The 20,860-nt window shown below is 33.8% G+C and overlaps 3 protein-coding genes across 3 annotated transcripts in view; all 3 read left to right on the top strand.

The window, feature by feature from the left end:
* Positions 1 to 58: 58 nt before the first annotated feature.
* LOC119837425 lies at positions 59 to 7,337 on the top strand. The gene is made up of 6 exons (XM_038363000.1): positions 59 to 206; positions 4,577 to 4,818; positions 5,040 to 5,280; positions 5,932 to 6,087; positions 6,408 to 6,470; positions 7,042 to 7,337. The coding sequence occupies exons 1-6, from the start codon at positions 168 to 170 to the stop codon at positions 7,192 to 7,194; spliced, it is 894 nt and encodes a 297-aa protein (XP_038218928.1). The 5' UTR covers positions 59 to 167; the 3' UTR covers positions 7,195 to 7,337.
* A 656-nt stretch (positions 7,338 to 7,993) lies between these two features.
* On the top strand, positions 7,994 to 10,408 carry LOC119837254. Its single transcript, XM_038362771.1, has 5 exons — positions 7,994 to 8,020; positions 8,378 to 8,535; positions 8,872 to 9,043; positions 9,604 to 9,699; positions 10,206 to 10,408. Exons 1-5 carry the CDS (start codon positions 7,994 to 7,996, stop codon positions 10,338 to 10,340), a joined length of 588 nt encoding a protein of 195 aa, XP_038218699.1. The 3' UTR covers positions 10,341 to 10,408.
* Positions 10,409 to 18,903: 8,495 nt separating this feature from the next.
* The window catches only part of LOC119837253 (fibroin light chain-like), an 8,128-nt gene continuing 6,171 nt past the window's right edge, over positions 18,904 to 20,860 (top strand). The window contains exon 1 of the mRNA XM_038362770.1: positions 18,904 to 18,939. Within this exon, the coding sequence (XP_038218698.1) occupies positions 18,904 to 18,939 (36 nt within the window). The remainder of the gene's footprint in view (positions 18,940 to 20,860) is intronic.

Below are 20,860 nucleotides of genomic sequence, written 5' to 3'. Positions count from 1 at the left end.
ATATATTTTTATATATTACATTACTCTATGTAACATCTTGTCAATCGTTAATTTGAGTGACAGAAAATTTGTATTATAATGAATATTTAAACAAACAATATATTTCGTTTGTAAATTGAAATAATAAGTGTAATATACTCGAACAGATATGCCATAGAATAAAAAAAATGATTGGTATCATACTGGCAATAACTTTTATACCATTGGTGAGTTTTTTTATACTATAAGACAAAGGTAGTTAAACTGTGGTAGAAAATGGCTATAAAGCATAGAATAGTTTCGTTTGATGTTTAATTAATGCTATTTTCGGTCTAGTAGCTCCTGAGATAAATGTGTTCATACAAAACTATTTAGCTTAATATTATTATAATGTACTAGCTGCGCCCCGCGGTTTCACCCGCGTAAGTCCGTATCCAATAGGAATATCGGGATAAAAAGTTGCCTATATGTTATTCTAGTTATCTACGTACAAAATTTCATTGCAGTCGGTTCAGTAGTTTTTGCGTGAAAGAGCAACAAACACACACACATCTTACAAACTTTCGCATTTATAATATTAGTAGGATAGTAGGATATCTACATTAATATTATAAACAGGAAACTTTTGTACTTTTGTATGTTCGTAACGTTTTCACGGAAAAACTACTGAACCGACTATATGTACCACGGGCGAAGCTGGGCGAACAGCTAGTACACATTTATATTTTTATATTGCATACTAGCTTGTAGCTTCTTCAGCTTACCCTAAACCAACCGTAAGCGAAACCAACAAAGCAAAAATCGTTAAAATTGACCATTCTTCAGTTATTAGTGGTGTGATTAACACGACTATTATATTGTATTAAATACTAATATTCTCACATAATTAAGGAACTATTACGTATACATATAATTTTACTTTTAATAGACCTAAAACTTGCCACCTGCGACATTCTTTGAATTTACCACCACTATTACATTATAATGATGCCACGAGAATGCTTTATCGTGCGAAAAATTAGATTGGTCCGCGCGTTTATTATGTAGGTAGCCATCTATCAGCAGTTAATGTCGGACGTGAAATTATTTCTTCTGTCCGTGTTTTTGTCAGTGAAAATCCTGCTCTTCTTAATTAGTTCCTGTGTGTCAGGTGGATTCGAGATAGTTTAGATCTAGCGAGAACACGAGCGAAGCCGCCGACAAAAAGTGGTTTTAGTATAAATTGTTCATATTAATAAAAGTAAAAAGATTTGTCAAATTTATATAACTACAAGCATTCTACCCATGTCCGTAGCCAGGTTCTGGGCTAGGGGAGGGCAAATCAAATTTTTGAAGGCAGGTCCCGCGCGCTTGTTTTGCCTTACACACCACACGAAGACACCTACAATATATATAAGGAAAACACCCACAAGTTATCCTGCAAATGCTTTATAGAAACCAAGTCAAATAAACAAACAGAAAATATAATAAAAATAAGTATTTCTTTATTCAGATTCTTTAATTAGGTAGGTATATAGGAGAACTTAGTCTCCTTAGTCGTTTAAGATCCTTAAAAGTAACTTCCGAGGATCTTCAGCCTTCAGCTTCTTCAATAACAATAGAGAGTAGAGAGGTATACGATATCCATTGGGGGCAGCTGCCCTCCCCTGCATGGGGTACGCCCATGATTCTATCCGTAGTTTTGTTTGTCTTTCAAGTCGCAATAGAGCAATTTTATGGTAGGATTTTTGTGTCTGGAGATAGGCAGCAGGCAAGAGAATGACATAGACTTTTTACCGTGGTGAAACATCTCATTACCATGTTAATTTGCTTCTACCCTCCGAGCAAAGTCGCGGGAAAAAGCCTAGTGCTGTCGATTCCTTATACCACAGTCTTATATTTCATTACCTTTACTGTAATAGTACTTGATATTTTATTATATCACTTTGAGATAAATTTACACTTGAGTCCATTCTCATATTTTGTATATGTTTGTGTATGTTCTGCTCATAAAATAGTCAACTTTATATTTTATTATCGTTACTTTAGTCCTATCCATCTTATCCCTCCAATTATCCGTTATCCCTTACATTATTTACAATATTCTATAATTAAACTGCAAAAATAATATGAAACCCATCGATAAATTGTATAAACCGCGCGAAAGCAGCAAATTACGAAATAAACGAGAATTTACGTTTGATGATAAATTACGCCGGCTCCAACACCCCATCTGCTGGTATAGCTCATCAAACATTTTTACGATCTAAATTTGTTTGTACCTAACCCCTTAGTAGCGGGTCAACCATTATATTATTCTTTATTACTCGGCCAATTCATTTTGATCGCTCGAGTACGATTTACTGGATGTTGCCTGTACGTGGAGCTGTTTTAGTTCCGTTTCATCTTTATGTTTGTAGCCTTTACGACTACTAATGAATGGTAATTATTGAACAAGCATTTGAAATATAATATGTATATTCAGCATTCAGAATTTGATGCCTTCTACGCCACTTTGAAGGATAAGACTAATACAATTTACAATTTATTAATGAAACAGATAAAACGTCGGTTAATTAATTCAACTACAAATGGATTGTAACGATAACATATACAGGCTATACCGCTGACGGTGGGAAAGCCTGAATATAATTTTATAATAATAAATTGATGTATTTTTAAATATAGCATTAATACATAATTTTCTTTTGGTTTTCCTGTTGCATGCTCAGACATTAAAAATATTATATCCATCCATGTCGTCATCCAGCGTTGTGGGCGACATTCAAAACACACATTTTGGCAAAAACCAAAAAATTGTTATATTTTAATGCTCTATAGTGTAAGTTTTATTTTATCCAACAATCAAGATTAATTGATCTGATATTATAATGCTTACTTGAAATTTGCAGACGATTATTACATACTAGCGGTTCGCCCCGGCTTCGCCCGTGGTACATATATAGCGTATAGTCTTCCTCAATAAATGGCCTATCTAGCAAAGAATTTTTCAAATCGGACCAGTAGTTCCTGAGATAAGTGCGTTCAAATAAACAAAGAAATGAAACTCTTCAGCTTTATAATATTAGTATAGGTAAAAAAAGAGAATAGAAGCGATGTATTTTAAAGAGTCGCGTCATACACTTCGTAAACATAATTCGCTTTTATTTCTGAAGGCAATTTTACTGTGTAGCTGCTCAATAAAATTGGAGATAACACGGGTGAAGTGAATGTTAATACGAGTATGTGGGGCGATGATTCATATAAAATTAATTAACATTTTACCCTCGTAAAAATGGGCCGTTGATGAAGAATCCTTTTGCCTCATAACACAATGAACCCCTGTCGATATAATAAATACTGGATTTTATATGAGTTGATAATTAAGCCATCTTAATTGGGCTCTAATTAGTTAATCAGATTTAACACAAAATGACATACATGTGCATGTTATTTTCGATTATCTCCATCAAGGTTAATTGTTTGGTATAGTTTTTTCGATTTTTCGATTGACGAATAAATTGAACATATTTTACGACTCTACATTACTCAGATCGATAGATACTTAAACATTGTATAAAATATTTGTTATGTGCTTATTACTCGATCTACATACAGTACATATATAGCCTATATCGTTCAGGGATCACTCTCATATCCATCTGTGTTAAATATTATCAATAACAACATAACACATTTGACTCTCCTCACACCTCACACACGCACACCCACTCACACACACAATTTATCGCTCTTTATTTAGTAATTGTAAGCTATGTGACTAAATACAAAACTCTTATTGTTAAAATAGTTTGTTTATCATACAGGAGGCGTTTGTGAATTTTTCATAAATACTTATATATTAAGTTCAACTAGACACCCACGCCTCACCTGTAGGTACGTGCCTGTACTAAGCCGAAACTCTCATTTCTGTTTCAATTATAAAGTAAATTTTTATAAAGTCATTTGTACGGAATACAGCGCACAAAGAATAGAGAATTGAAAAAGTTAAATAATTCCAGCTAACGAGACTCCCTCAGACTCTGATCTTATTTATAATCTTTACAAATGCGACTTTATACATCTGAAAGTTTTTATTTAGAATTTTCTAAGGCGAATCTCGTTTTGTTTTACAGCTTTAGCGTTTTTCTAAATTGGATGTTTGTGATATCATTTTTATTTTTTACACTTTAAACTATCATGGGAATTCTTGAGAATTCTTGAAATTATAGTAAGTAGATACAATAGACTATAGGTTTTATAGATATTCGACACGTTTTTACAATTAATTATGAAAAGTTATTTTGTATCAAACAATTATCGATTCGTCCGATCACCAAGACACGAATTGTCTTTTACAATATCTGTATTTTTGTCATATCACATATACGCGTTACACTTGAAATGAATAATGAAAAATGTTTATTTCATGAACTTTTTTTTTTCACGTTCATCGAATGCACCTTATGATTTTTACACTTGTCACAAAGGCTTGCACAGATCATATAAGCAAAAAAGAGAAGCCCGATGAAACATTGAATCATTGCACCATGCCATCAGTTTTTTTTGTGTCAGTTTAAATCCCTATTAACATTGTTTCTATCTATACATTCACAAGTGCAAGTCAGAAGACTATTACTACTATCCCTTCAATATGTCCCGTTCAACGCTGCGCGGCATCGCCGCCTACCGCTCAGCGCTGACCCTGGACTGGCTTGCTGCTGAAGACTTCCGGCAGAGAGAGCTGGCGGCGGCTTTTGAGACAGAAGCGCCTCCAGCAAGAGTCGTCAGCACTGATTGTATATTATATCCCAGGCCCACACCGGGAAAGGTCGGCCGGCTTATGTTGGAACTGCTGAAGTGAGTTTAAAGTGTAATGTGTCATAATCTTATATGTATTTCATACAACTTTACACAAAGTATAATTTCCGAATGTCTTAGCATTCAGAAACAAGTAGCTAAAATGTTGACGATGATCATTTTAATATTGTTTATTTTAACATATTCTCAACAATATGAATTCCATTCAAATACTCCATTTAGAGGTTTAATGTACCCTTAACTTTTTTACATTTCAAAAGAAATTTAGAAGGCGACGATGGGACCCTAGTCTCTGAACTAATTCAAGTATTGGTGCGAACGAAATTACTGGTGGAATCATCGATGTTCGAAGCGGAACCGGACTTAGATTCCTTGGTGAAGACACCTATGATGATGATGGGAGAACCCCACACCACTTTTCCGAGGGTTCTGGCGGTAATATGGATGCTGGTCACTGATCCTGTCACAACTAATAAATATGGATGGTGTCCTATAAAGAAGGTATGAAAGTCGTTATAACGTACTGACAGATTAGAAGCAGCATTAGAAGCATTTTATTAGTAAGTATTCGTTTGTTATCATTTAAATTATGCATGATCAATAATATGGTATTGCATTTTTTTGTCATTGCGGGCAACAGAGCTGTTGGTTCATCTGAGGGTAAGCGATCACCACCGCTCATGAATATTTGCAGAGGTAGGCCGCTGCATTACCCGCTTTAAAGGGGTAAAGAATAAGGAAAAGATTGACGACGGAAATAAAGGAATGGACTGGGAAGGATGAGGAAGTGGATAAGGGCCGGTTCGTTTATTTTAACAGTCTAACTTTATACTCTTTATATGTATTTAGTGTGGGTTTAGGTTGGTACTTTTTGAATGTTTAGATAGATAGAGAGATAGATAGATTAAAAGTTTATTAAAAGAACACATTCAATACATGACAATTACAAAATAAGACAATTAAACAAAGAAAAATTAACAAACAGAGGAAAAAAACAGGACGGAGACAAATGTGCACTGTGTTCTTAAAAAGGTGTTTACATGAAGTACCACTTCAGGCGAAGTGCTGCGGCCCAGCAGTTAGAGTCTTGTCTTAATGCCACTATATATATCTCTGTCAACATTTGAAATGACCAAATGAAATAATTTACAGGTGAACAAATACCTATCGGGGGCGAAACCATACGAGATAGCGAAGCAGATGCGACAGCTCGAGATGGTGGTGGCGAGGGCCAGGTTCATCATGGAGGAGTTCGTCCAGAGCATCACGCCTGCCGACTTGTATCAGACAACGTCTCAAAAAGTTAAAGTTAGTTATCAATATTGCAAGAATTTATATATAAATTGGTAATAAAGTATGGTCATAGATAATATGATACTACAGTATAGTGACGAAAACAAAAATCTAAGCGGAACACTGTAATGTATTGACATTACATTGGTGTCAGTATAAGAAAACTCTGCCTATCTAACGTGTAGGCAGAGTTTTGCTTCCGACAAATTTTGGCTGTGACGACAAGTTGTTTATTGTAGTGACCTACATTAATCGCGTATATAACTGTATCTGTATATAACTTACAACTCTCAAAAAGCGATGTTATTAAGACACTGGTGTTACAAATGTTGCAGAGAACGGAGAAAAGTTCAACCTCGAAGCGTGGTAAGAAACGCCAGAAGATAATGGAGACGGAGGTTATTAAAATCTATTAATATTATTAATTCGGAAGTTTCAATGCAAAACTGATGCGTTTGCTACAAAAAACTAATGGACAAGTTTTTCTGTTGTTTACTAGCCACGGCCGCGACTTGATTCGGAGGAAGTAGACGACACCCGTTTGCCCTCGTCAATTTGCAATATTATCTATTAATGCTCTGCTTCTGCAGACGTAGGTCGAAGCGTGATATAACCAAGCCATCCTCGATAATTGATTGATGCTACTTCACTCTACAATATATTTATTTTACCGAAACATCCATTCTTAGGATTAGCGTATTCCATCAAATAATCAAACAAACTATTCAGTCCTATGTTATATTTTTTTGTAATTGTTGGCATAGGAACTGGTTGGTCGCCCCATGGTAAGCGACCAGCGTCCAGAAATATTTGCTGAGGCTATATATCCCTTAGCAAACAGATTGTCGACTTTACTGGATAAGGGATAGGGAAAACATTGATGAGGGAATAAAGGACAGGATTGGGATAGTAAAAGAAACGGATATTTGACCTGATTTCAGACTTGAACTGATAATGTTTATTTTTTAGATTTCCCACCCAAAATATAAGCTAGAACTCCTTCAATCACCAAAACCAGATCAGAGTTCGCCGAAGGTGGAAGTGAGCCGATTGATTGTTGCCAACGATTGTACTGTCTCATCCATGTCTATGATTTTATTTGTCAACAGTTTATTAGTTTAATAAACTCTTTATTGTATTGAGTTGATTTATTTTTCATTCTTAATGTACATAATAATTTCAATAAAATTGTCTGTGAACAATAAATTAAATACAATGAATCGATTTTTCAAAGCTTAAGATTTATGAAACCTCCATATATCATGTTTGTCTGGCTCTTTTTAATGCTATATTCTGAAACAATACTCAGGACAAAAACGCAATATGAATACGAAACAATATTGAAACAGTTTGGCTGTGATAACGAAGCTCACGCAAGCAAAACAGCGAGTGATATAACTAGTTTTTATAGATACATGTTGTACAAACAACAAACTATGTCAAATTTACTTTTGAAAGTGCGCAAACAAAATACGTGATCATATTACTGTGTTTTAAAGTCAAATGTTTTTCCGAATGAAGTTGGAGCTAGTTGGATATTTGTAATTCCACGCGTTTCCCTCTGACGTGCCGCGTGCGTCTGCGTTGTCTCACTTTGGTGCTGTCAACCGAAAGCTGCGGTTTCGCGCGAATGATGGCCGCCGCGCGGGAAATACCGCTACGTGATTTTGCTTTTAGCGATTTGCGCGGGAAATGTGTCTGATTAAACTTTAATTATTTCGCAGATTTTGTTTTTATGCTTCGTTTAAAGTTATTTGTAATTATAAAATAGTACAGAATTCGAATTCCATCTATTAATTATTTAAACAATAAAAATGAGATGAATAAAGCACGATTAAAATCCATTAATCCTCAATTCTTAAACAAATCATTATTAAATAAAAAAAATGTACGGCAATATCTCACAGCATATTATGAAAATATGATGAATGTTGTTAATTTTGTCGAGGTCCGAATAGTGATAACATAACCATAACTTACATATTAGCAGTAATAGAAGTAACGTAATATAATACTTTATTAATATTCTGTACTAGATCAATTTCGTCTGTAATTTCTGAAAGTTTCTTAAATAATGACGGATCCGTGACGGATTTCACCAAATATATTGATGTCACAAACAACGCAAAGCTAATATGATTTGAATCAATAAATAAGTAAATTATAATGAGTCTCTGTAAATACTTGACATGGGAACAAAATTGTGTGAAATAATATTACTTTTCATTATGGTTAGTATAATATATAGGTAACTACGTCAAGTACTTACGAAAATTTTTTTAAGCTTAAAGATGAGTTGTTCTAGATACCTACGAATAGTTTAGATTTCGATGCTGCTGAGATAGAAGACAAGGTGTCCTACAGGCATTTAAGGCGACCCGATGATGACGGTCAGCCACCATGTATGAGGGTACAGCCCTCTAGTAGGGACATCATCAAGCGCTTTTACGCAATTTTACCATAGTAAGTCCTTAACCTTTTACCATCAAATTACTGCTCCCCCGCAGCGCTTCGTTCTTAAGCTTTACCAATTTATGATGCGTCATAACCGTTGGTTTCAGGAAATTACATTTGCTATAACTACTTTTTTTCTTTAATTTCGAAACACTATTGAATCTTCATACTACATAGAAGGAAAGAGAAAAGAAATTTCTACAGAGAAGAACAACTTACACTTTAATTTTAATACATTTTAAAATAAAATTTATAATATATTTTTTTCATAACGCATCATAATAATGATTAAGAATTGTCGTGTACTTAAACCACTATTCCCCGCGTCAAATTCCTTCTACCCAGTTTCGACCGTGACCACGCAAACACAGCCTTCTTGCACAAGTATCGCGCCACTGTCCACGGTCTGGCCGACACTGAACACCTCCTGGACCGCGAGGCTGCTTACCACGCGGCCGTGCTGACGCCGCTGGTCTTCCTGCAGCAGTATAAGGACACTTGGTGTCTGTTGGAGCGGGTATATTGTTAGACTAAGTTGGAGATATATCGACACTTGTGCTAGGTTAGCTGGATTGTATTTTTACCGTGAAAACTGACCAGCAGCAGCAGTGACAAAGCAGTCAGCAGTATAGGGTCATCTGGTCTCTAGTGTAGCGGGTATTTAATGAATATGGTTTTTTAAAATAAATTTACTCACTGGTCTAATTCTAATTGTATTTTTATTTATTTAAATTACGAACGGTTTCGAAACATCACCATCAGGTAAGTTATATGTAGAACTAGGCTCATCTGTACTAGCCACTAAGCTACTAAAACTCCAACTAAACCCAGTGGTTTTGGAGTTTTTATTTATGTTTGTTTTGGAATCCTGGCTCTTTCAAAATGTTGTATAGACTTATAACGTTTTGCCTTATTTCTTTTCTTTATTATTTCCTGGCTCATTGCTAGTGTAAGTCTTGCAATATGTTTTACTTCTATTCATTTTTAATTTATTTGTCCAGCATAAAAATACGATATAAAATGCACTCCTGATAATAGTAATGATATAATTAGTTTCAAATGTATATATGTATACAGTTTCACCGAGCCTTGCGTCTGTACCAAATATCGCATCCCACTGAGAAGAGGTCGGCTTTGAAGTTACTACAAAATTTTCGAGCTGTTAATAATAAGGTACGCACATTTACATAAATTTATTGCTAAATTAGACGCATTCTAAGGGAATATAAAGCGCTTTGTGCATGACGAATAACATTCTAGAGATAGAGTTTGAGCGGTTCAAATGGGCAACTCCAGATTGTGCAGCTTTTATCATATAAAAATAAGTGGAATATGCCGAGTGATATTATACTTTCTCGACACTCATGTAACATATTAATCACAGATAACATAATACTATTCTTGTAATATTTATTAGGGTGTAGGTACCTTATTTATACAATATACATATATTTTTTTGTTTTTAATGGACATTTTTTTCTAAAAATTTTGTACGTAAAATTTATTTAAAATAATAAAAAACCGAGGTTTTGCAACGGCTGGCACGGTCAAAATTTGGATGGGTGACCATTTTCTTAGCAGTTGCTCTACTTTGGTATCTGTGTTTAAAAGTGAAAGTGTCGCGAGTCCGATTCGCACTTGACCGATTTATCTTCCTCTCATGAAAATCATCTTTATAGGTACGTATATTCGTGTCAGAGCTCCCCGGACCCGCGGCGGCGACCCGCGCCCCTCCCCCTCCCGAAGAAGACAACGAGATACACGACAAAAAGGAGTTCAGATATCTGACGGAGCTTATTAAAAATCTTGGCTGAAAATGTGTTTAAGTTTTTGTAAATTCACCGATTTTTGGGTAGAGGATATTTCGAAATTAATCGTTGCACGTGACCCCAAGTGGCCATATTTAGTTAATGTTTATTTAGATTAATTGCAAAACTCTTTTATGATGAATGAAATTGTCAATTACATAGGACACTATAGCTTAATTCATATATATTTAAATAGAAAACAGAGTTAATCTCGGCGATGTTCCTTCTATACAGAATGGAATGTGTTTCCAATTTTTATTTATTTTAAATTACTGGAAATATATTAATAGTTTAATGTTTTATTATTCTTTACGTTCCATTCTTAAGGTAATTTTATTATAACTATCGTAAGCATTTAAATTTAAATTCATTTGTGTATTTGTAACATATACCATTTGTTCAAATAAAATGTGTTATTGTATCAGGTAAATTCATCCAACACGTTTAACCGACTGTTTTTTATGTCATAGCGGGCGATCGAACTGGTGATCCCCCTGATGGAAATGATAACCACTCCCCAATAAATATATATAGAATAGAGGTAGGGACTTCTACTAATAGATTGATGGTAAGAGATAAGGAGAGGATCCACGGAAACTCACCAAACGAAATAAATGTATTGTGCGAGCTGACCTAAGTCGTGCCGAAGCGTGTTCGGCACCCACAAAGACTGCCAGAAAGATAGAAAGATTATGTTTATCGAGTGGTTGTAGGTATATTAATATATATTTTGGTACAGTCGGCTAATTATAGTTCCTCACCATAGTACATAACCATAGCTATCGTATTTTCCTGTGTTTGATTTACATACATACATACATACATAGCTATCGTATTGATTTTGTATGGTTGAACGAGCTTATCTCAAAAACTATTGGTCTGAACTTAAAATCCATTTTTGTTAGTCCTATAGTGGTAGCATCAAGAATTTTATATATTATGTTACCATTAAAATCCCTTCTTCATTACAACGCGTTTTCCCTAGTTAGAACTAGACCTTTCTACTAATAATAAAAAATGCGAAAGTTTGTCAGGATGGATGTATGTGTATGTTTGTTACTCTTTCACGTAAATACTACTGAACCGATTGCAATGAAATAACAAACGTAGATAACTGGACAACTGGAACAACACATAGGCGATTTGTTATCCCGATATTCCTATGGGATACAAACTTACGCGGGTGAAACCGCGGGGCGCAGCTAGTTGTTACTAAATGCCTTTGTTAAATATTTGAAAAACGCGTTGTAATTGAAACGAAACGAAAACGCGTTTTAACTCTTATCATATACATAAGAAAAATATGTCTTTTGACGACAGTTCCGTAGGCCAGTTAGTCAATAGAGATATAACTGAATTACTATTGCATGAATCGAGACCATGATAAATAGGCACAGCCTGCGACTATTTGCTATTGACTTGATCTTTGGGGATTAGCTATCGACTGTCGCAGACTTGACAGAGACTTGAACTTGCTAACAGTGCGGTCGGAATCGTGACGTCAGCAAATTGGAGCGGCTTTTGCTAAATACTTGATGAATTGTTGCTGCAATTTCTAAATGCTGCTCCTCAATATTCGGATTGATTTGGTTTTGCCAATCTTAACGAAGTCTTTGGGGACGTTCCGTTTTATGACTTGTGGGATGGCTATTTGGAATTCATAGTAAAATACGGTTATACGAATATTCTATAAAGTAATACATAGTAATACCACAGATAACATAATACTATACGTAATACTCTGTGTTTTTATGTTGCTTCCTAAACTTATTCAAAAAGAGGTTTGTTTCAAGGGTACAAGTTTTTTTTTATGTTATATAATAATAATTATTAATTGGTATTAGATATTCGTTTACCCATACTTAATAATTCGCAATACGATAAATTTTTAGGTATGTCTGATTACATTGCGCAAAATTAGTTTACTTCAAAAGTATATGAAACCATTTAACCGTTGAATATTTAGTTTTCTATGCAGTAAGCCAAGCAGTTTAAAGTTTTGCGTTTAGTAGCCTAGTAAATGATAGGGACGAGCCCAATTGAAAACTTGCCAACTACTTGCGAAACTTCCAAGTTAGTTCTTATGCCGGTGATTTCAGTTTTCTAGTGATATTTTAATTGGAGAGATATTTATAAAGGGACCTATTCATTTTCTAGGTAGTTTATTATACCTTAGTTATTTTAGTTTACCAGACATGTTAGAACTCAGAGCTGGATGAACTTGCAATCGAATTGAGAAGACATGATAATTTTGTTGGTATAAATAATGGCATATTAATGTGTAAAAAAATGTTATGACAAATGAGAGAAATGTATCACAGCCTAGTAATGCAAATGAATACTATTTTATTGAAAACACGCAAAATAATTTACTTAATTACTTCCAATGAATAGGTCATATAACTGTTGGAAGAAAAGCGATAGATCTGCTAGCGATTGTATAATAGGTGATAGAACTTTCATCATCAGATTTTGTTATATTTTCTTCGCTATACGCGTTCGCGAAATAAACCTGAAACAAAATACAGATTTAAACGAACAACCTAATGGAATTCTTGGTCTTTCAACAAGCTTATCACCTAATTTAGAGAGTGATAATCCTATCTTACTTAATATATATAATATAATATCCTACTTACTATTAATATTATAACTGCGAAAATGTGTGTGCGTTTGTTGCTCTTTCACGCAAAAACTACTGAACCGATTGCAATGAATTTTGGTACATAGATAGCTGGAGAACTGGAATAACATATAGGCTACTTTTATCCCGATATTCCTACGGGATACGGACTTAAGCGAGTGAAACCGCGGGGCGCAATAAGTATCAAATGTTTCTACAAAACCTAAACATGTTATCTAATTTTGATATTTGATTGCTTAATTTCATTAATCTAGATACGTTTCTATTTTCAATTAATAAACCTCAGTGATTGGTTTTTATAATATTACAGACAGACGCGTTGAGGTCATAAAGGTTAAGTTGTTTGATGGATAGTGGTTAAAACCCCTTATTTTTGAGTCAAGGGTCAAAATAGTGCAAATAAAAAAAAACAATAATATTAGCGAATTTTTCAATTACAACCAAGTATAGCTCAATCTTTCAAATTTTTTGTTATGTTTGTTGCCTCATAACTTTTTACTGCGTGTACCGATTTTTATGAATCCTTTTGTGGCTGGTGCCTTCCACGTGATCATATTTAAATTTGATTAAGTTCTGACAATGTAGCGGCGGTGCAGTTTTTTATTTAAAATAGTCATTTTCTTTCTATATCTTGATATAATGATCTCCCAGTGCGAGCTTGCAGACCCTTCACGGCAATTCCGCTCTTCAGCGTCCACCAAATAAGAGTCAAAATTACTCACCATAATTAACATTAAAATATGGAATAATTTACTCCCCATATTTTCTGCACACATACACTGACCGCGATGAATGAGTCAGATGCGAATAATTTCATATAAATCTATTGCTATTGTTATTTTAAAGTGCGTTTTTGAACGTCACGTCATTTAAATTATAACCGTGAAACTTCATAACAGTTTATATATAACGCCATGTTAGTAAAATGAATTTTCAATGCAGTGAACTTCAACGAAGCAAATTTGTTATAGTTGATAACTGTACACGCGGACAACTATCTTACCACGCTTTTTATAAAAAAGAGAACACAATATTTGAATTATATTATGATTAATACAAAAAAGTGTGAGATGAACTTGCGACACTAAGGGTTCCGTACAAACAAACTGAGAGTAAAAATTATCACCCACTTAATTTTTGACCGTGTCAACAGTTGCTTAATCTTATTTATTGTTATAGCGTCAAGAAATATATATCGTCCCTGAAATTTTCGATTGTCGAACTACACAGATACGAGACGTTGCGATAGATAGATAATTAGAGAGACAGCGAAGTCTTAGTCATAGGTTCGTTTTAGCTACGGAACCCTAAATAGTAATCTCAAATTATATAACATTTGAACTAATATTATAAAAAGAAGATATTTGTGTTTTTGTACATATGAAATGTTTTAACAAAAAACCACGAGGCATTTACCATTATTTCCACCATCTTTTCTTAGTGACAGACTATATAATATGTACTACGGGCGAATTGCTAGTATATTATATAACAAGCTTGTTCAACGGATTTGAATGAAGAAATGTACATATTTTTAATTTTGACAATTGCAATTAAATTCAACACGTGCCAAGCCGCGTGCAAAACTGGTAGTATATATAAAAGAATGAAAAAAAATTGTCTTATCTTATCTATTTTTTTAATATATGGAGTGATTCAAGAGGGAAGTTTATATGTACAATAACATCTATAACATCTATTTAACTACTCCGAATTTAACGCGTTTGAAGCCGCAAGCAAAAGCTAGTTCTTAATAATTCGGAGTTTATTCTTTTCACAGTTGAAGTTTCACACCACATTTATATGAAAACTAGCTGCGCCCCGCGGTTTCACCCGCGTAAGTCCGTATCCCGTAGGAATATCGGGATAAAAAATAGATGTTGGCCGATTCTCAGACCTACCCAATATGCTTACCAAATTTCAGAGGAATCGGTCAAGCCGTTTCGGAGGAGTATGGCAACGAAAACTGTGACACGAGAATTTTATATATATAAAGATATAGCTCACATTTTTACAATATAAACACATAAAGACATCTATAATCTAATCTAATATATATTTTTTTTCATGTCACAAGGTTTGTTCCCTTAATACTCCGTAACGGCTGGACGTATCATGAAATTTCGTGCACATATGACATAGTGAAATTTTCAGAGATATTATGTTTAGCAGTGGTCAGCACAGTCATAAAGTGGTTTGTAGTTGCTCTTAAAAACCATAATTTATTTACTTAGCACGTTTGCTATACATAAAATATGATTAAAAGGATAGGATAGAAAATAGGTTAATAAAGGATAATAATAGCATGGATAAATAATATTATGTATTAAATGAGCATTTAATAAAATGACAATTTTTCAATTAAAAAAGGTGGTAAATAATAAAGCTTTTTTATTTGTTAAAATTTATAACATATGCAGTATGTATAAACAATGTGTTAATTATTAAATATTATAAATTTATATTCAATTATAGAATTTAAATGTCATATGTATGTAGCAGCAATTACATTTTATTGTGTCTAAATTGAACTATTATGTACTGTATCGGGAGGACACTGACTCCTGAAACACAGCGAAAGCTATATTAGGATTCTGGGTTTTATGTTCTATGTGATTTATAATTTGTTCAATAAATGATTTTTATTTTTTATTTTTTTTTTTAATTAATTTCCATTTTAATTCTCTGTTTCAACGTAAACAACATTCACACATAATTTAAATCTAGCAGAATATAAATTGTAATATAATCCATAATCGTTTTAAATTGGAATTAGACGACTCTTTCATTTAACTGCAAGCAGGCCAATGTTTATCAGCAGCCAATGTTATCTTATAACATTTATATACTTATAACTTATAAGTAATAACATCTATGTAAGCGTATCTACCGCGACTGCTGGCTTATCGCTGGCACCCAGCATTTCAGAATTATTTCTCATCTTGACGTTAAATAAAATTGCAGAGCGTAACAAAACTGTCGGGGAGAAGTTAATAAATTATTTATAAGTCTTATCTGTCACCACAGGGCATTTCTTTTCGTTTTTCAGTTATTTATTCTGGCGTATTCAATTATTTTGCTTTGGAATTTTGAGATTATTTTTGGGGAGATTTAACGTTTGAAAATATATATGAGATTAGATTTGGAACTAGTTTAATGCCTGCGATTTCACCCGCGTTGTCACAGAAAAGGATAGAGTCCGAGGGTTTTACTGAGATAGGTACCGTTTGAGAATTCCGGGATAAAAACTGGCTACGGCCTATCTCGGGTCTTAAATTATGTTTAAGCGTGAAGAGAGAATATGAGTCTGTATATACGGGACTGTGCATCCTTTTTTGATTCATTCATTTCAGGCAAAAGATCTTTAATAACTTTGGCTATGGGGGAGAACGTGGTAGGAAATCTAGTTTAATAAACAACGCAACATACACTACAAGTATAGTAAATGTTCACCATCATAACTCCATTGCTCACGCATTACACTGTCCGAAGAAAATTAGATAAAGTTTCCTAAAAACAACATCAGCTTAACGGTTTCTTTTCAAAATTCCCTGAAACAGAAGAACTTTTCTTCTGGAGTGATTACTGAAGAAATAATCAGTATCGACTGGTTATAATTACTTCAGTCGACTATAAGCGCCGTGAATAAACCTTTTCTGTCAATCGGTAATTTACAATGAGAGCTTTCAAATATAAAAACTCTTGAAATACAAAGATATTCTTAGAAATGCTAGATTATCTTGAAGTTGGCCGGTGCACAAAAGCCATGGACCCAGCTAAGGCTTTTATTCTTTGTAGAGGAAATTTTTTAATGAAGTTTTAATTAGTGCAGTACTAATTTTAAGTTTGGTCCAGTTTTATTTAGCGATTTAGTCTTTAATTAGTGTGCAGCTGCTGAAAAACTTTGTGTTTTGTTCATTTGTATTCATTGTTTGGGCTAATACTCAAAATTATTTTAAAATTTTGGTATGATTTAATAGCATTCTTACTAGCAACGTTTACTCGCCTTAAAGACTGCTACTTTAATTGTGAAATAAATTTCTTTATAGTAATTTTTGTTGGAAGTAAGAAATGTCGAAGAGTCACGGTATTGTGACGTATTTCACGTTTTCATCCATTTGCAATTACAACTATATGTTTTCTATCTTAGTGAGATTATTGATCAAATTACATCTTGATGATCTTGACTCAAACTCAAAACTCAAACATTTTTTTATTCAATTAGACTTGAATCGTCATTTTACACAGTCTTAATATTTACCACCGGTTCGGAAAGCAGTTTTTACAGAGAAGAGCCGGCAAGAAACTCTGTAGTTGCTCTTTTAAAATAAAATAAGCTGAAATGTAGATTAAGAACAACAGTTTTCTTTATAGAACCACAGATAACATAATAATATACTTGATAGAACTACGCTGTCATAGATCGGCGGCTAACATACATCAAGATTTTAATCCACTCTTTGTACACATAATGATACTTATAAAAGAAAATTGTTAGACATTTTCCATTTCACGCGGACCAAATTTCTTGCACAATATCTATTCATTATCTAGTGTACCAAGGTTTAACTGCATTCCCATTCGTCTGTTCTCTAAAAACGTCGTATAAATCGCGTGTCTTTAACTTTGCGCCATCTCCTTGTGTGTATTTGACTCTGTAAGCCTTTAGTAAAACTCGGTAGTATACAAAATACAGATGTAACATAAATCTCCGAAGGATTAGAAGCCCCCGGGAATTGTTTCCTTGGAACAAACACGTGTTTACTGGCTAGTTCGGGAAAATAAAGCTACAATACATTACACGGAATCTTGCTTATGATACTTGTTTTGCTATTTAGGAGATACCTATTCAGCTGAGGCATATTTTATGAACTTTGCTTTGGATTATAAATATAATTCATTATGGCATTTTACAATATGAACTCTCAATATAGCCAATGTTATAAACTATTTTACGAACTAAAAAGGCCAATATTTTCCCTTAGCTCTGGCTAGGAAATGGTGAAGGGTGAATTACCACGTGTCTGAACTTCACTAAGACTGCAGTAATACAGAACACATGTGTCTATGTACAATGTTTATATGTACATGTACGAATGTAAACAATAGTTTAACTGGACTTCATTAAGAAGCGCTTTTGAGTCCTACTAATATTATAAATGCGAAAGTCTGTAAGGATGTGTATGTGTTTGTTGCTCTTTTACGCAAAAATTACTGAACCGATTTCAATGAAATTTGGTACGTAGACAGCTGGACAACTGGAATAACATATTGGCAACTTATTATCCCGATATTCCTACGGGATACGGACTTACGCGGATGAAGCAGCGGGGCACAGCTAGTATCTCTATAAAATCACTCTCATTATCCTATTATACGAAATATCCTCAAATAGAAAAAGCTAGCAGCGCACAACACCCGTAGTTTTAGGATTAACTTATGACCAGAGCAGATTACGTTCGAACTGATGATTTGACCTCAAAGAACAATAATTGCTCTTTAATGTTTCCACTATTGTTTTAGGCTTATCACATTGTAGGAGCCAAAGAGTCATTAAATATAACATTTACAATATTTACACAATGTATGACGCGCAATATATATTATTGATTTTAATCAATATCCATTCACATGCAATACAATTGAACATTTGAAACAAATCAATTAATCCTTTTGTTTAAAGTTATTTAAATACACAGTTACAACTTTATAAGCTCAATTCATTCCATAACAGCTATTCAATTTTCAACCGTAAATTCTACACGATAGAAATCGACTCTGGTTCAAATTTGTTGAGATATTTGCAGTTTTTATTTGGACAAATGTGATTAATTTGTCAAGTATTATTGCGTAAGTATAAATAGGGGTGGGATTGTTTAGATTTGTGTATAGTATATACCGTTTGGTCGATTTTAGACCAGCAAAATGCTGCCTTTCGTGTTATTACTGCTCGCCGCGCAGGTATGATATTTTCTATTTATTTTAAATTAATGTACCTAATTAGCTTTTAGTTGGGTTATCATTTACGCTGTTGTTATAAATATGTCTTAGTAACGTTTACATGATGAAGCGTCAATAGCATAAAATGTTTCGCACCATACGTCTTTCCAATTTGCGCGAACATTCGCTCAAACCTTACGCTTATAGAGTATGTAAATCAGCGATGAATACCAACATAGCTAATTCGTATTAGCGTGTTACCGACATTACATTTACATGAAAATACGTTTGTCGCCCCTCGGGAAGCAAGCTGTATTGAAATCAGTCTGCGTATGACGGCCCAGCTTGGTGACGATGGGAGTTAGGGTTGGTAAGTTTTGGGAGAATCTTGAGATATTTTTATGTTGTGAAGTATATGTGTTTTGTGTGTTTTTATGGATTTTATATATTGTTTTAATTATGTGTAGTATTTTATCACATAGTAGTGATAGTGTGGTGCTTTACGAAGTGTTATTTTCTTTTAATTTGTTTTTCTGATTTATATGTACGAGGTTTTATATACTCAATATTCCTTGAGTTGAGTTGTAATCGGCTATAATGTTACCTTTATTCTAATAAAATTCCTATGAGTAATAAAATAAATTTCATTAAAATATGATGATGGTTTATAGCCACTGTATAGGTGTTATTTAATGAAAATGTGTATTTTCTGCATATGTATATAGATTTTAACTGCGTCATATTTAATGATGTTTAAATAAATTTTGTAACCTAAAGCACATTATTAAAATTTTGGGAAACAACTTCATATCATTGGATAGCCACATTTGAATTTTTGAAGACTGTAAAAAAGTTAAACGCTCTAAAAGTTATCCGGCATCTGAGGTAACCATGGTTACCTTAGTACCTAGTTTTCCACCTACACAAGCCTTCAGATTTCCTTTGTTGTTCGAGTATTAAAGGACTCTACAATTATTTCATTCCTGTATTAAGTATAATATTTCCTAGCATTTCTATGAGAGCCATTAGCCTATTAAATTACTCTTCTGCGAATAAATGATAATTTATTCTTTTTGTTAGCGGGGAATGATATAAATGAATGTTTATTTTGTTTTTGATTGAATTGAATGAAATCTTACCTAATGGCTACATTTTATCGCATAGAAGACATATTTTTTGCAAGATTGTTGAGTGATTTTAAAAATGCATTTCAAAGTTATAGTAGGAAAACAAAATTTATGTTATTTGAACTGATTTTATCTGAATTCCTTGTTTCGTTTGGTAAGTGGGGGAGCCGCAGGCTCGTATCCTATTCCACATCATTCCCAGTCCTTTCTTCCCAGTTATTCCTTCATTCCCAAAGACAACCCTCTCCTCAAAAAAGCAGACAATACATTTGCAGCGGCCCTAACCTTGTTGCTGTTGCCGCTTACCAAACGAAGTAATTCTATATGGAGTCTACCCATTGAATACTAGCAATAAATAGCGTCTTTATAAAAAGCATATGATCAACGTTTTATTGCACAATTATTATGACTGACAACCATAATTCCATACTGCGATACGTAGAATACTAGACAATACCCCAAAACAATGGATTATCACAACAATAACGCACGCTGAGCAGATTGCATTGGCCCATCGTATTACGCGTCAATCATCTGTAATGATGGTATCGAGTGCATATTGGTATTTTGGAGGAGGCATTATTATTCGGTGCTGTTAACTGCAGATCTGGGATTCGTGATTCGATGGTTTATTCAGAGGCAAATTATACTGACAAGTTTAGGTGTACGAGGACGTTGGTGGAAATAAATTTGATTTTTAATAGCGCATGTTTGCAATAATATGTTTTATAGCATGTTATAGCATATACCTAGTCTTGCCATAAATATTGTAATAAAGAAAAAAGAAAATTGTTAACTGCAAATAACATTTATTA

The sequence above is a fragment of the Zerene cesonia genome, chromosome 27 (genome assembly GCF_012273895.1).
Source record: "Zerene cesonia ecotype Mississippi chromosome 27, Zerene_cesonia_1.1, whole genome shotgun sequence".
NCBI classification, from domain to species: domain Eukaryota; kingdom Metazoa; phylum Arthropoda; class Insecta; order Lepidoptera; family Pieridae; genus Zerene; species Zerene cesonia.
The sequence above is the reverse complement of the archived record's forward strand: the minus strand, read 5'-3'. Positions and strand labels throughout refer to the sequence as shown.

Excerpts from the sequence above, each read along its gene's own strand:
- LOC119837425 (XM_038363000.1), top strand. The coding sequence starts at position 168 with ATGATTGGTATCATACTGGCAATAACTTTTATACCATTG. Across the intron at positions 4,819-5,039 it reads CTTATGTTGGAACTGCTGAA|AAATTTAGAAGGCGACGATG; the intron begins GTGAGTTTAAAG and ends ACATTTCAAAAG. Across the intron at positions 6,471-7,041 it reads AGAAGATAATGGAGACGGAG|ATTTCCCACCCAAAATATAA; the intron begins GTTATTAAAATC and ends TTTATTTTTTAG.
- LOC119837254 (XM_038362771.1), top strand. The coding sequence starts at position 7,994 with ATGATGAATGTTGTTAATTTTGTCGAG. Across the intron at positions 9,044-9,603 it reads CTTGGTGTCTGTTGGAGCGG|TTTCACCGAGCCTTGCGTCT; the intron begins GTATATTGTTAG and ends ATATGTATACAG. Across the intron at positions 9,700-10,205 it reads TTCGAGCTGTTAATAATAAG|GTACGTATATTCGTGTCAGA; the intron begins GTACGCACATTT and ends TCATCTTTATAG.